General features: G+C 36.8%; 1 protein-coding gene across 2 annotated transcripts in view; it reads left to right on the forward strand.

The window, feature by feature from the left end:
- Positions 1-16,268, forward strand: part of CFAP95 (cilia and flagella associated protein 95) — a 185,264-nt gene that overhangs the window by 88,297 nt on the left and 80,699 nt on the right. Inside the window, exon 6 of one of the 2 annotated variants that reach the window (XM_026001482.2) lies at positions 777-4,036. The exons of the other annotated variant lie outside the window; for it this stretch is intronic. Within the exon in view, the coding sequence (XP_025857267.2) occupies positions 777-959 (183 nt within the window). The 3' untranslated portion in view covers positions 960-4,036. Of the gene's footprint in view, positions 1-776; positions 4,037-16,268 lie in introns of those variants that run through there. 2 annotated transcript variants of the gene reach the window in all.

The following is a 16,268-nucleotide window of genomic DNA, read 5'->3' on the forward strand; positions in this document are numbered from 1 at the left end:
TAATGTTCCTTGTCTACCATTACTCTTGATGTAATCTGAGAGAATCAATATTTTCTTTGGGAAATGGTCAATGAGAATATCTTGTTTTATCAACAGAAGCTTCTGTGAAGTGCTTTAAAGGATAAATACCTTAAACATTATTCTGAGTTATCCTGGGGTAAATTTCTCAGAAGAATGAATCTTTGAGTTCAGCATTTATGACTTGATAGCAACTATTGATTGCAACTAATGATACAGCCCAACATATTATTCTTTGGAATGATTATAATTTGTATTAACTTTTAAAAGGTGTTGAATGACTATTAAATTATAAGTGTTTTGGTCTTAATGTAGGTGATCATAACATTTAAATTGTTCTTTGTGTCATATATTTATGGTTTACAAAAATTTTAAATGTGAAACAATTTATCTTTTTAGTTTTATAAAAAAAACAACTATGAACTAGTGGTTTCTTTTAGAATTAAAGTATTTATAAATGCAATAGCCATTTTTTCATTGAGGCATTTGTAATTTGATAAATTAAATTAATTGTGTGAAAATTAAACTTGGATCAAATAGGATTAATATATTGAAGATCTTTTAAAAAAATCTCTTGTTTTTATATATTTTTTATATATTGTTTTTATATATATCTTGTTTTTATATATTTTTGGTTTTTATATATTTTTATATATTTTGGTCACTCAATATTATTATAATATTATTCAATATATTTTTATATATTTTTATATATTTTGGTCACTCAATATTATTTCTTTTTCTCCCCTCCCCAATAGGATTATCCTTGTCAAGATGATTATTCAATAGTCCACAGAAAATGCCGTTCTCAGTTCACTGATCTAGATGGTTCCAAAAGATTTGGCATCAACACTTGGCATGACGAGAGTGGGATTTATGCTAATTTATATGTAAAACAAAAACTCTACCCATTAACTGGTGGTCCTATGGTCCCCTTTTAAAAATAATCTATGGAATCAGATTCTCTAAGCTAATGAAAGAATAATGGATATAACAGTTGATTTTCTATGCTAATAAATGCAATGGGAATGTTACTATCATAGGTTCCTTTAGAAACAAAATCTTACATATTCTAGGCCAGCATATATATGTCCTTCTTTTCATAGGCTGCTCTGGTATTTTCCAAAGTTTACTATGTATACTACCTAGGGTGTACAACAGAATTTGAGGTGGAACTTGGTGGAATTTTCTTTTATTTATAGAATATGTATTTATTTCAAGTTTTATTAGAAATATGCATAAAGCTAGAACAATCAAGCTTATGATTGCTTAGTATGTGGCTAATTTTTAAAAACATAAGCTAACTTAAATTCAATTTTTAAATGAATAAAAATATAGGTGGTTCTCAGATTTGACATGAAACTCAAATGACTGAAGTTTGGGCAACACTGGCCCTATGGTCATGTTGGGAAGGAGAGAGAGGTAGGTGGGGGAGGGGTACATGTAATAGAGTGAGGAATGTGCCTATTTACAGACTTTGATTTATCTGTAGTAGCGAAATGCAGCATAGATTATTTATTTAGCATAGTGTTTTTCCTTATTTAAGATAGTATTTTTTGAGTTCATGGGATAGGGGAGATGTAGACAGAATCTTAGTGAAACATTACGGTTTGATGGGAAAACTCAGTCATCTAATGTTAGATTTAGAAGAAATCTTAGCAGTTGTTTGGACTCACTACCATCCCACTTTACAGATGAGCAAACAGAAACCTATAGATGTTTAAGTAGGCCTTCCTCTTACATAAGCAGCCAATTCTAGATGATCTTTGAAGTGCATTTGACCTTTTATTTCTTTTTTTTAGAGATTTATTTAGTTTTTTGAGGGGGTGGGTCAGGACAGAGGGAGAGGGAGAGAAAATCCCTAGCAGACTCCGTCTTCACACAGGGCTCGATCCCATGGCCCCAAGATCATGACCTCAGCCAAAACCAAGAATCAGATAGTCAATCAACTGTGCCACCCAGGCACCCTGATGTTTCATTTATTTTGAGGATGAGTTTAATTATTTGGTCAGCCTAGGCTTAAATTTACTCTTATTATTTTTCTTTAAAAAATAAATTCATAAAATAACATTTCATAATAAATGCTAATTTAGTATTGTCTCCAACTCCAGCAAAATATGGTAAGGACCATAAGCCATGTGAGTGGAGAAATGATGATTAATAAAGAAATTGTGGATATTCCAGGTAAGCATTCACCAGCAGAGTTTGACTGTAGTTTCTTGCTGCTTTAAAGTATGTCTGCATATACACACACACTATACATATATATGCATAAGTATGTATATTATATATGTTAATTATTTCTTATTTTAATTAAATTATGGTTGACATACAATATTATATTAATTTCAAGTCTACAACATAGTCATCTGACAATTACATAGATTACTATATGCTCACCATGATAAGTGTAGTTACCATCTGTCAAAATAAAGAGTTACTACAGTATTTTTGGCTGTCTTGCCCATGTTGCACTTGTCATTCCCATATCTGATTTATTTTATAGCTGGAAGTTTGTACCTCTTAATCTCCTTCACCAGCTTCACCTTGTCTCCATGACTCCACCTAGTCTTTATCTCCTCCCCTCTGGTAACCACCAGTTTGTTCTCTGTATTTATGAGTCTTTTTCTGTTTGTTTATTCATTTGTTTTGTTTTCTAGTTTCCACATATAAGTAAAATCATACAGTATTTGCTTTTCTCTGTCTTATTTCACTTAGCATAATACCCACTAGGTCCATCCATATTGTTACAAGTGGCAAGATTTCATTCTCTTTTATGGCTGAGTAATATTTCAGTGTGTGTGTGTGTGTGTGTGTGTGTGTGTGTGTGTGCGCCACATCTTCTTTATCCATTCATCTATCAGTGGACACTTAGGTTGCTTCCATGTCTTGGCTATTATCAATAATATTGCAATACACAGAGGGGTGCATATATCTTTTTGAATTGGTGTTTTCATTTTCTTTAGGTAAATACCCAGAAGTAGGACTACTGGATTATATAGTAATTCTAATATTTTTATTTTAATTTTTTGAGGATCCTCAACGCTCTTTTCCATAGCAGTTGTACCAATTTCCATTCCCACTAACAGTACACAAGAGTTCCCTTTCTCCACATCCTCATCAACACTTATTATTTCTTATTTTTTGATGCCATTCTGACCAGTGTGAGGTAATAAATACCTGTGGATTTGCTTTGCATTTCCTTGATGATTAGTGATGTTGAGCATCTTTCCATGTTTCTGTTTGCCATCTGTTTATCTTCCTTTGGAAAAATGTGTATTCAGCTTCTCTGCCCATTTTGCAATCAGATTGTTTCTTTTTATAGGAGTTGTATAAGATCTTTATTTATTTTTGATGCTAATCCCTTATTGGATATACCATTTGCAAGTATCTTCTCTGATTTACTAGACTGCCTTTTTGTTTTGTTGATGGTTTCATTGTACAAAAGCTTTTATAGTCTGACATAATCTCAAATGTTTATTTATTTATTTTGTTTCCCTGATCTGAGAAGACAGAATCAGAAAAATATTACTAGGGTTGTTGTCTAGCGGTTTACATATACCTGTGTTTTCTTTTAGCAGTATTATGGTTTCAGGTCTTACATGTAAATCCTTAATCCATTTTGAGTTTATTGTTGTGTATGGTGTACTAAAGTGGTCCAATTTCACTCTTCGGTATTATAATGTTAAATCTTTATATAATATTGCCTATTCTTGTGGATACCTACCTAGGATTACCTTTCCTTCTACAAACTGTAAATTCAAGTTTAATCATCCCTAACACTCAGTAACATATCTAGAGTATACAGCTGTTTGAAGTATGCAAACCTTAATGGCAAGTTACTCATCATAATGAGTAACATTACATTTTGCATAATTGACCTGGGTGTGCCATGAAGAATCAACTTAGAAATCCACTTTGGTTTGGTTTAGAAGGAGAGTGAAAAAAAGAGATTGTATTTGAACTAGTCAAGTAAAATGGTACATTGAAATAAAGATTACAGCAGAGATTTAGCCCATTCCAAGTATTCAGTTGCCATTTATTAGTGAATGGGTGAATGTTGGATTGAATGAACTCTACAATATTACTCTGAAACCTAGACCTTTTAGCTGTAAGTATTTTGTATTGCTTTGGATTTATTTAGATAACTGTTTCAGTGGTTCATCTTATCAGTGTCAAAGACCATCTCAAACAAAAATTGTAACTTTGATTTCATGATTCATCATTTTATCATTCACTTCCTAAAGAAAAGAATGACTTCTTTAGGAAGTGACCTTGCACCCTTCTTATGGGGTCCACATATATACTTTATAGGATTTCACCTGAGACACCAAAATAACACTATCTCTTGTATGTTATAAAATTAGCATTCTATATATTTATATCTATACAAATTTGTTCCATGTATTTCTTTTGGCCTTTGTGAACCATTTTGTCAAAACTGTTGGTGTAAGCCCACTGTGGCAGAATGCAGACTGCTATTGGGAAAATGGGACACTGGTTAGAAAGATCCTAAGTAGATCTATCACAATGGTGGTTCTTGCATTAAATTTGGCCTACAGATACATTGTATGTGGTCTTCACAGTGTTTTTTTCATTAATTAACTATAGAAAACAAACAGTGTTGCTGGAGAGGTGGTGGGGGAGATGGGATAAATAGGTAATGGGCATTAAGGAGAGCACTTGTTGGGATGAGCATAATACCCACTAGGTCCATCCATATTGTTATAAGTGGCAAGATCTCATTCTCTTTTATGGAAAAATATTTCAATGTGTAAGTATCGTATGTAAGTGATAAATCACTAGATTCTACTCCTAAAACCAACACTACACTATATGTTAACTAACTTTAATTTAAATATAAATAAATAAATAACAAATGAAATTCAGCCATGTTTTCTAAATTAGAACATTTTACTTAAATATCTGGATTTCTGTATCCTTGACAAGCTAGCAGATCTGGCAAAAAATAGGCCTTCTTTTGATACAGTAGCAATCAACAGGGGTAAAGCTCTCTTCAAGTGGCAGCTGAGATTATCATTTTGCTGCATTCTTACCTGGTATACTTCACTCATTTTTCGAGGCCTTGTGACCTTTTACCTAAGGAGAGGGGGGACAAACATGAAATAATAAATTGTGTGTGGAGGAGAATGGGTGGTAGAAAAGTGGCAAAATGAGCAGCTTCTTGGTGACTTAAGATTAGAATAGTAAAGGTGGAGACTGAATCCCAGTAGCAGGGACATAGCAAATCTGGTTGAGTTCAGTAGAAGTCAAGAAGTAGAAGTCAAGAGCCCAGGGTATGTGACAAAGAAAATAGAGAGGAAGAATGGGCCAGGGGCTTCACTTTTGAAGTATAGAAAAATCAGGCCCATTGGATTATACTAGAAATCCATTTGGTGATGAGGGAGGAAGTAAGCATACTTGACCCAAACCCCAGGATATGAAGCTGGCAGATGAAGATAAGCAAGGCCTAGCCAGCTTACTGGTTTGTTTACAAAGGAAAGCACTGAATACCAGTGTTCCAGAAGAATATAGAAGCTCCAGATTCACTAAGACCCTAGGTAGGAATGGTAAAATCCTTCTTGTGGGACCTAGCATAGGTGGTGGCCTGGGAGAGGCCACAGAAGCGCCTAGCATCGCCACCATCAAGAATAGAGCAGTAGAATAATTCTTTCTTAAAGCTATGCTGATCAGCAGTTAACTTTATTTCAATGATAAATGGCAGGACAATGATAAGTGGCAGGACAATTTGCCAATAGCTGGAAGCCCACTCCCAAATAGTTGAGGCAGGGCAAACACAAAGCAACCATTGTATATGGAAAACTCAAAAAGTGGAAACTCAAAATCTCACCTAATTAATTAGTGTTCCTAATTAAGATCATAAACTTAATAAATTTTTAACAGCTTTATTGAGATATGATTGCCACTATTAACCTCACCCTTTTAAATTGTATGATTCAGTGCTTTTTAGTATTTTCAAAGAGTTGTGCTACCATCACCACAATCAATTTTAGACATGTTCATCACACCTAAAAGAAATTTCATATCTATTAGCTGTCATTCCCCACTCCTTCCCAATTTCTCAGTCCTAAGTAACTAATCTACTTTCTTTTCTAGTACAATCTATCCAGATTTGCCCATTCTGGGTATTTTATATAAGTGGAGTTGTATTCTCTGTGGTCTTTTGTGACTGATTTCTTTCACTTAACATGATGTTTTCAAGCTTCATCCACGTTGAATTAAGTGACAGTACTTAATTTTTTTTTTTGGCTGAATAATCCCAGTATAGTATAGATATACTACAATTTATCCATTCATGAGTTGATAGACATTGGGTTATTTCTACCTTTTAGCTGTTATGAATAATGTTGCTATGAATATTCATGTATGAGTTTTTGGGTGACTGTATGTTTTCATTTCTCATGGGTATATATACCTTGGAGTGGAACTGCTGGATCATATGGTAACTCTGTGTTTAACCTTTTGAGGAACTGCCAAATTATTTTCTAGAGTAGCTTCACCATTTTACATTTTCATTAGCAATGCATGAGGGTTCTAATTTCTCATATCCTTGCCAACATCTGTTATTTTCCATTGTTTTTATTATAGCCATCCTAGTGGGTGTGAGTGGTGTCTCATTGTGGTTTTCATTTGTATTTCCCTAATGATTAAAGCTGTTGAATATCTTTCCATGTTCTTATTGGCTATTGTATATCTTCTTTGGAGAAATCTTTATTCAGATCCATTTTCCATTTTCAATTGGGTTATTTGTATTTCAAGATCATAACCTTTGGAACGCAATTTTTTAAAACATTGGGACACATAATCTAAAAAGAAAAAAAATTTTTGTTCTGGACTTGAGAAGCAGCCTGGAAGATCTCATTTAGAATCAAATATTGGAATTTCTGTTACAAAGCAACAGTATTAGAAAATGAAGAAAATCCTGGAAAATTTTGGAGGCAGCCACTGTCATGTGAAAATTCAGAATGCACACATGTGTCTTTCATCAATTTTTTTATAAGCTTGATATAGTAAGTCAAAGTAATAATGAGATTATTCATGAAATGCCGGGGAAATGTAGTCTTTAATTTTCCCCACATAGTTCCACTTTCCATCCATCAGGATAGTAACTTAGGCATGTTCTCTAGAAGTCAAACTCATCTCATTTTCCAAAATTCTTCCATCATACTAAAATCTAGCCTTTAAGCAATAGATCTTAACCTGTTGTGTTCATGAGCACTTTTGGCAGTCTAATGAAATGTAGACCTTTTACCCTGGAAAAGTTACAAATATTTCTGTGAAGAGAAGAACATTGGGAAACACTCTGACATCACCGAGTAATAAAGTTTTCCTTCCCTTGGAAGATGATGAAATAAACTGTGAATATTTATCCAGTTAATATTAAGGTCTATGTGCTCATTTCTGGAAGACAAAGTATATACATGGACACACACACACACACACAAAATGTATTTATATTAGGGAAACAAAAAAAAGAATATGTAATTTTATCAGTTAGCTTTTGCTAACTACCTGAAAACATACTGACTTAAAACAACAAGTGTTATTTCTCATTGTTCTATGGTCTACTGGGTGGTTTCTCTTGTCTGGGCTGCATCTACTGCGGCTGGTGGTTTGGGTTGGTCTCACCTGGTTGGCACTTGGCTCAAAGTCAGCTGGAGGATGCCCTGCAAATTGTTCATTATGTAGCAGAATTGTTCTGGGTTTGTTCACATGGTTGTGGCAAGGTTCCTAAGAGCAGCAAGTGTGGAGGAGCCTCTGTGCACAAGGGCTTGGCAAACATCTGCCTGTGTCACATTTACTAAAGCCCAGCTGGAGCAAGTATTGGGCCAACCGAGTTGTAGGTTGGTTCTACCAAAGAATATGAATAGAAGGAGGGGATGGTTTGTGTTCATTTTTATAGTCTACCATAGTACTGTTGCACACTTATGAGAAGCCCCGTTTTTGTACAGAAATTATGCCTCTTCCTGTGTAGTATTTCTGTTAGAGAATACAAAGAGACCTTTTCCATTTGTTTTTTTTTTTTAAGATTTTATTTATTCATGAGAGACACAGAGAGAGGCAGAGACACAGGCAGAGGGAGAAGCAGGCTCCATGCAGGGAGCCCGATGTGGGACTTGATTCAGGGACTCCAGGATCACGCCCTGAGTCAAAGGCAGATGCTCAACCGCTGAGCCACCCAGGCATCCCTCCATTTGTCTTATATTAGTAACATTAATAACATAATTTGGTCCTTTTTTTTTCCTTGTCACTTCAAGCCCTTGCTCCTGTCATTGACCATCCTCATGGAGTGTAGTTATGGATTGGGATAGTTCCTCTGGGACTCCTCCACACAGGGAACCTGGATAGCTGAGAATTTTGAAATCCTTTCTTTCATAGAAAGCTGGAAATAGTACAAACAGAGAATAAAGTATCAAGAAAAAATAACCTGTTGACTTCTATCACTGGCTGTCCTAGAACTATCTCATTGCAGTTGAAGGATCAATGCAGTCGGTACATTGTAGGATAGTACTATCCACCCAAAATGCAGCATACCTTTTGAGTTTTAGAGACACTCTGAAGCCAAGTCATTCAGGGTTGGAAGTTGGAGGAGGCAACATTACATGGGTGAGGACCCTGCCCTGTGTTTTCTAGAGATTAAGGTTAGGGGCCAGAGTATAAAGTTTCCAGGTCTAGAGTCAGCTAACAGAGCAGAGGACTAGCATGTGCCAGTGCTTTTAGTTTATTACAATGTTCTATCATCACAACAACTTAATGGATATTGTAAATGTGTTCTGGTGCATACATTTGTGTGTGTGTGTGTGTGATTATTATTACCTCTCTTTGGCATTTAAGCCTCCAATTAGTGAAGTGACTGTTGGAATTAGAACCAAGAGCCCTGAAAATAAGCCCAGAACTTTCTTTATCTCCTCATTGTTTTTTTGTTGTTGTTGTTGTTGTTTTTTTAAGATTTTATTTATTTGAGAGAGAGAAAGAGAGAGAGCATCAGGGAGAAGCAGAAGGAGAGGGAGAAGCAAGTTCCTCCACTGAGCAGAGAGCCTGACATGGGACTCATTCCCAGGACCCTGGGACCACAACCTGAGCCATAGGCAGATGCTTGACCAACTGAGCCACCCAGGTGCCCCTATATATCCTCACTGTTAAGACAAGTATGATTCAACTCTTAGTGATGAAGGAGATACTGTCTGTTTAGCCTATGGCTTTTCAGTGCTCCACATTGTGGGCAGTTTGCCAGGTGGTCACACAATCTGTGTCCCACTGGTTCTCCCAATAGAATGTCAGCTCTGTACTTCTCCCATATCCCACTTTCTGTTTGATGTTATTTGTATGTGGAAGCCTTGTTTTCCCTTGTTATTTATTGGCTATTGTTTTTATGACCCAGAGTTAAAGTCTGAAAGATGTAAGCATCTTATGGATTCAAAAACTCTCAAAACATAAAATGTGACCATTTTTTACTGTTTTGAGAAATATTCTCCATCCTCAGTAAAATAGTCCCTAATTCTCTCAAGTCTGGAATCAATTGCTTCCAGTATGTATCTTTTATGACACTCACCTATTTGTCTCATAGGCATTTCACAGGAGTTCTTGGAGAGCAAGGATTATTTTAGGGGCCACCTAAAACACAGTGGATACTCAAGAAATGCTGAAGGAATTAGCATAAAGACCTCTGTTTGTGACCATCTGCTGTTATGAATGAGTGCATAGGTAATTGATCATTGTAATCCATAGAATCAGAATGGCTTTGGTTAAAAATATGCAGATAATTAGCATGTTTGTATTACCAAGAGCTTCAGTGATAGTCTTGGGAAATGGAAGAGCTGGCAAAATTGACCTATGAACATTTTATGTACTATATGGCAGGACGGTTTACTAGAGCTTCCATCCATCTGACTGAAATCATCCTTACAGTAAAATAATGTTTGCTTGCAAGCCAGAGCACCAATCAGGACAAATGCAGCTCCTGCCCTAGGTCAGAGTTGAATGCTACAGCATAACAGGTGTGATCTATCTAGGCCGCTGGTGAGCCTGATGACTGAAAAGATGGCATGGATGAAGGGCTGAGAGGAAGATTCTTTTGAGGAAATGCTGCATCAAAGATAAAGCAGTGCACACTGCCTTTTTCAGGTCCACAGCAATTGTACATATTTGGCTTACCTAAAGCCGAACTGCCCACGGAAGCTATAAACTTGGAGAAAAATGGTGCTGAATTGGATGTTTGAGGCTAAATATTTAAAGTGGTATAATTGCCTCTTTGTGTTTGTTTCAAGCCCTCCTCAAATTTCTTATTATGGAAAATGAATTTGTTCTATAAGTTCTCTGACGGTCAGTGGTGATAACTCATTATACCCCTGCTCATGGTGCCTTCTTTTTATTTTATGGACTTGAAAAATATTTATCAATAAATGACAGAATTTTGTCATTTTTGTAGTCCTCTGAATACAAACTCCACATGATTCTTTTTTTTAAAGATTTTATTTATTTATTCATGAGAGACACAGAGAGAGAGAGAGACAGAGGCAGAGGGAGAAGCAGGCTCGACGTGGGTCTCGATCCCGGGTCTCCAGGATCACGCCCTGGGCTGAAGGTGGCGCTAAACCGTTGAACCACCCGGGCTGCCCAAACTCCACATGATTCTTACAAGTCACTTTTATATCACAGACTGGGAATGGACAGCAGCTGTCTCAGTGAAGTAAAACAAGCTCTCTCCTGCCAAAAAGCTGCAATAAATAATGAAAATGGGGTGCAGGAATGACATTCACATTTGGCTTCATGGCGTACCTACTTACAGCACATGGATAACCAAGAATTAACCATGGAAGTAGGTACTCTACAGAGTTGCAAGTAATGATAGGTACCAATTCCCATCCTCCAGGCAAAATGGTTATATTAAAATTCATATTCTCTTTATGAAAGCTTCATTTATGTTAATAATACCAAGATCTTAGAAAATACAGAAGCTGGCCAAATAGTGAAATTTTAACAGAAAAGGTATGCAGTCTGCAGTCTCAGTGTATAGCAATGCAAGGAAGAGGTGTATTTATAGAAAAAAATGATAATTCAACTCTGAAGATTCTAGAGAGAAGGTGGGTCATTCTGGTCTCCTGAGTTCATTAATACTAATGAGCAATCTGGTTAAAACTTACATATGAAATCTCAAAAGTATTGCCTGTCTACAAATTTAATTTCCTAGATCTTTATCCCTCTTGAGTGCTTTCTGGAGAACATCCAGGGTGCTGTCTAGAGAAAAATAGATTACTTATATTGGAAAGGAAGCATCAAAGCAACCCACAAGTTGGGAGGAAGAGGGTCTGGTCTTTCTAAACGTGCTCTTGAGTAATCCCGTCTGGATTTAGCCATGTCAGTGATTCACCTCACCCCTTAATCCCACTATTCTTTCAAACTCCTGTTGCCTTCTAAAGCAGTGGACTATGCTTATTTGCACTTTCTGCCCATCCACTCCTTCCTGTCTGGCTTCTGCATTCATCTGTATGACATAATGCCTTGAATATGCCCAGAGTGTGATGAAGTCCCAAGAAACTGGTTAGGAACTAAAATGATAGTTGTGATATTGAATTTTATTTGTCAACTCAGCTGGGCTGTGGTCCCCTATTATTTTGTCAAACATTATTCTGCATGTGTTCTGTGGGGATGTTTTTAAATGAGATTTACATTTAAATCAGCGGACTTTGAGTAAACAAATTGCCCTACATCATAACGTGAGTGAACCTCATCCAGTCAGTTGAAGGCCTGGATGGAACAAAAATGCCGACCTCTCCCAAGCAAGAAGGAATATTTCAGTAGGCTTCCTTCAGACTTCAACTGTAATGTCAGCTCTTCCCTAGATCTTTACCCTGCAGATTTTGGACTTGCCAACCTCCATAATCACATGAGATAATTCCTTAAAATAAATCTATCATTCTTCTATGTATCTACACATGCACACACATACTATTGGTTCTGTTTTTCTGAAGAATATTGAGTGATACAACAGTGCATAGAATGCTTTCGGAGGGGGACAGAGGGTGGACATAGCAGTTACAAAAGCATTTTTAAAAAGTGTATGACATAGATTAGATGGCTGCAGATTATGAACTATTTAGGTCTGGCTGGGTTTAACTGCACTGCTCTCTCTCCTACTTGGGAAAGCTTTTTCAGACTGAAATTAGACTGATGTTATTATAAGCATACATTAGTTCACATAAGTTTTGCCTGCCAGAAACAAAATTCTTAAACTGCTTTAAACAATAAGCACATTTATGATATCACATGACAGCAGGAGTAGGGCAGGCCCTTAGTCTACCAATGCCCAGGCTCTGCAGATAGCTTGCCTCTGCCTTCCTCAGACTGGCTGCATTATGGTTGAAGCTGTTATAACTGTCATGTCCAGATATGGAAGTGTCCAGGAGAAAATGATTCTCTCTTCTTGAGTGCATTTTTCAGGAGTTGGGAAAACTTCCCCAAAAGTCTCCATCATGCAGTCTCAGTGGCCAGAATTGGATCACATGTACATTCCTAAAACCTGGCAAGGGGAATGCCATGACTGGATTAGACAAACCAGAACCTCCTCCTGGGCTGCATGCAAATGGGGTTAGCTTCTTCTGGAGCCTGTTGTTTGGTTACATGAGACAAAGCAGGGTCCTGTCAGGCAGCCAGAAGGAGGGAAACAGATGTTAGGCAGGTAGCCAACAAAGTCCACCAATGGAGTCACCTGGACCTTGACTGGCCCTTTTCTTTTCATACAAATAGATGTTGTCTTGGTACTCTGCCAAAGAAAAATTAGTTTCTTTAAAAAAAATCAAACTACATTGAGCAAATTGTTTTTAACTTATTTCAGTTACTGGGGCATGAGGACGAATTATATTATACAGTATGTGACACTATACTTGAAAATCTTCAGTGTCCCTGCTCTCACATCTCTTCCTCTTCCCCCGTTTCTGTGTCCTTCCTTTTACCCAGACCTCATGAGGCTTCTCTCCCCTTTTATATTTGAGGAATTAAACTCACACTCACATGTGAGGAAAGGTCTGCCTACTACTGTTGATTTGAGGAACTGGATGCCCAGTCTCCACCATCAGATGTATCAGAATATTCACTTACTCACCCAATTGCTGAGAAAATAAATTGTCTTTACATTATTACATACAGAAAAGTCTTTAAGACTCTTCATTTTCTTTGAAAGTGTAAATCTTTTGTAGAGTTGGTGTTTTAACTAACATTAGTAAAAGGCTACTTGTGATTGATCTCACAAGTGATTGGAATGTATCAGAGTGCTAAGACTGTGTAGTGGAGGAATTTTAACTGATAATAATCCATAACCACAGCCCTGACCTTTCTCCTGAGCTTGACTCTCATATATACTGCTCGTCTCTGCCAGACAGTGAAGGAACCTCACTCTGTTCAGAATGAATCTTCATTGCACACTTGTCTCTCCTGTTTCCTAGTGCTATTAACAGCACCATCATCCTGCCAAACACTCGTTTTAAATTTCTTTCTCCCCTGCTCTTCAGATTAATGTAGCATTTCCCGAAACTGGTCTGGGAGTATTGGATCCCTTGAAGAAAGTGGTACAAACAACAACATTAAAACATTGAGAAACAGACTCATAAATACAGAGAACAAACTGGTGATTGCCAGAAAGGAGGAGGGTAGAGGGATGGGCAAAGTGGAGGAAGAGGACTAAGAGGTACAAAATCCCGTTATAAAATAAGTCACGAGGGGTGTGTGGGTGGTGCAGTCAGTTAAGCATGTGATTCCTGATTTCAGCTCAGGTCATGATGTCAGGGTCATGACTTTGAGCCCCACTTGGGGCTCTGTGCACAGAGCAGAATCTGCTTGAGATCCTCCCTCTCCCTCTGCCCCTTCCCTCCTCGTGTTCACACGCATTCTCTCTAAATAAATGAGTAAATAAATAAAATCTTTAATAAGTAAATAAGTCACAAGGACGAAAAGTACAGCATAGAGTATGTAGTCAATAACATAGTAATACCATATGGTGACACATGGTGACTACACTTACCCTGGTGAATGAACATTGAGTAATGTCTAGAATTGTCAAATCAATATGTTGTGCGCCTGGAACTAATATAATATTGTAGGTCAGTTATACTTCAATAATAATAAGATAAGGAAAATAAGTTAAGCAAGAAAGTGTTCTGTACTCAAATGTCTTTGGGGAATGTGGTATATACCATATCCTTACTTTAGTGCATTATGATGCACATTCAAATATTAAAGACCCTGCCAAATTCTGTAGAGCAGAAGGAAGTTAAGCCCTGTTTAATCTGGCATTTCCCAGACTTATTTCATCACAGAATCATTTTTGCAGGGAGTATCTCTTCATATATTGTGGGATATTACTATTTTACGGAAAAAAAGAAAGGAAAACATTGATCTAAGTAATTTTTAAATAAAAATGAGGGACAAAGTTAATATTTATTTAGTACTTAGTAAGTACCATATACTTCATGTAGGTGAAGCAGATTTTTTATTATATCGCAATGCTAATAATAAGGGGGAAAAGCCCAAGTACTTCTTTTAGTGAACAAACTTAGCCAGAAATCCAACTTCATGATGAAATAAAGTATAGATGTACATTAAATGTTATGGTAATTTGTATGTACATGTTTTACATTTTTCCCCTCATTTAAAAAAATATATTGATTTATTTGAGAGAGAGAGCATGAAAAGGGGGAGGGATAGAGGGAGAAGCAGAGCAGGGAGCCTTACCTGGGGCTTCATCCCAGGACCCTGGGACCATGACCTGAGCTGAAGGCAGCTGCTTAACCAACTGAGCCACCCAGGTGCCCCTCCCTCATTTTTCTAAACAAAGGGTGATGGCTAATTCCTTTGTTGGTTCATAATCCTCCCGGGAGCTTCCCTGGTGTAATATGAAGCTGGCCTGGAAAAAAGCAGAGGGCAGGGTTAGACCAAAGAGGCAGGCCACTCCAGTTTGGTAGATGACAGTTTTATTAACAGCAAATGGAACTTGAATACAAGCTTGTCTTGGATGGCAGCAATGGATCTCCACACCCACCCTCCAAATCTTAAACATTTATAAAGACACCCTATCTGGGCTCAGTTACATATACCATGCAGGTATTCTCAACACCATATCACCATCCTCAAGGCGATGGAGCAGCCTCTGGGAGTGGGAAAGGCAAGCAGAACCCACATTCCAAGGGCAGGAGAGGGATTGAGAAGCCTCTGAGTGCCTGAGTCCAGTTTATGGGTCAATCAGCAGCCATCTTTTTGATACATTCCCCAAAGTCCTGCTTTATAGTCTCAAAACTATTTATGCCACATTTCACCCATTTTCACTAAATACCAATAGAATGTGTGGTCTGTGGCTTCAATAATCACCTTAATAAAGGTGGAATTGAGGTTATAATTCTTTTATTCTATATTATACCACTAGACTAAGGACTTAATGTGTCTTTTTACCTTAATGCACTGAATTCATATAAGTGCCTAATAAGTGTTCATTTATGAGAATGTAAGATTCTATAGATTCTTAGCCTACCCTCAAGAACTATCAGAAAAGAATTTGCATTTTAATTAATAAACTTAAGTTTATATAAATGAGTAGAATCCCCAAGTAGGAAAATAGATTGAAAGTGATAATCTCAAGCAAATTTGGCAATATTTGGGAGAGGAGAAATTCGAGTTGTAAATGGGGAGAGATAAAGAATGAATTAAAGGTAGAGTATTTTTCAATATTGTGTTTTACTGCATTTAACTCACATTTTTATTAAAAATTTATACAAACTCCCAGTAGATTGAATTCAGGTATTATACTGATAAGATAGATATAATACTGGCAGAGTTGTTGGACTTTGTTGTTGTTGTTAACGAGACCCAAGAGTTTTCCAGAGAAAAGCCCTGAGTTGTGATTTAAAAAAAACAAACTGTACAGTGTACTTAGTGGCTTTTTAAAAGTTGAGGTACATCAAGCAAAGAAATATTTTGAAAATACTCAGGCAAATACAGGAATCAGAAAATGCTTTTCTTCTGTTCAAGCTAGCTGAAGAAAAGAACATAGGAAAATCATAAAATGAAGAGCATTTCTTTTCAGGATGCCTTTTTCTCATAAGCAGTTTAAAGTCCAGTGGAGTGTGCTAAAAGCTCTTTCATAATAGGGGAAAATAGAAAAAGAAGCTCTTGGCATTTCTGATTTTATTGAATAACTGCAAAACAGTGGCTTTGAAAGAGAAGAAAAAGCTCAAGGAAAT

This window comes from Vulpes vulpes, chromosome 1 (assembly GCF_048418805.1).
Source record: "Vulpes vulpes isolate BD-2025 chromosome 1, VulVul3, whole genome shotgun sequence".
Taxonomy (NCBI): domain Eukaryota; kingdom Metazoa; phylum Chordata; class Mammalia; order Carnivora; family Canidae; genus Vulpes; species Vulpes vulpes.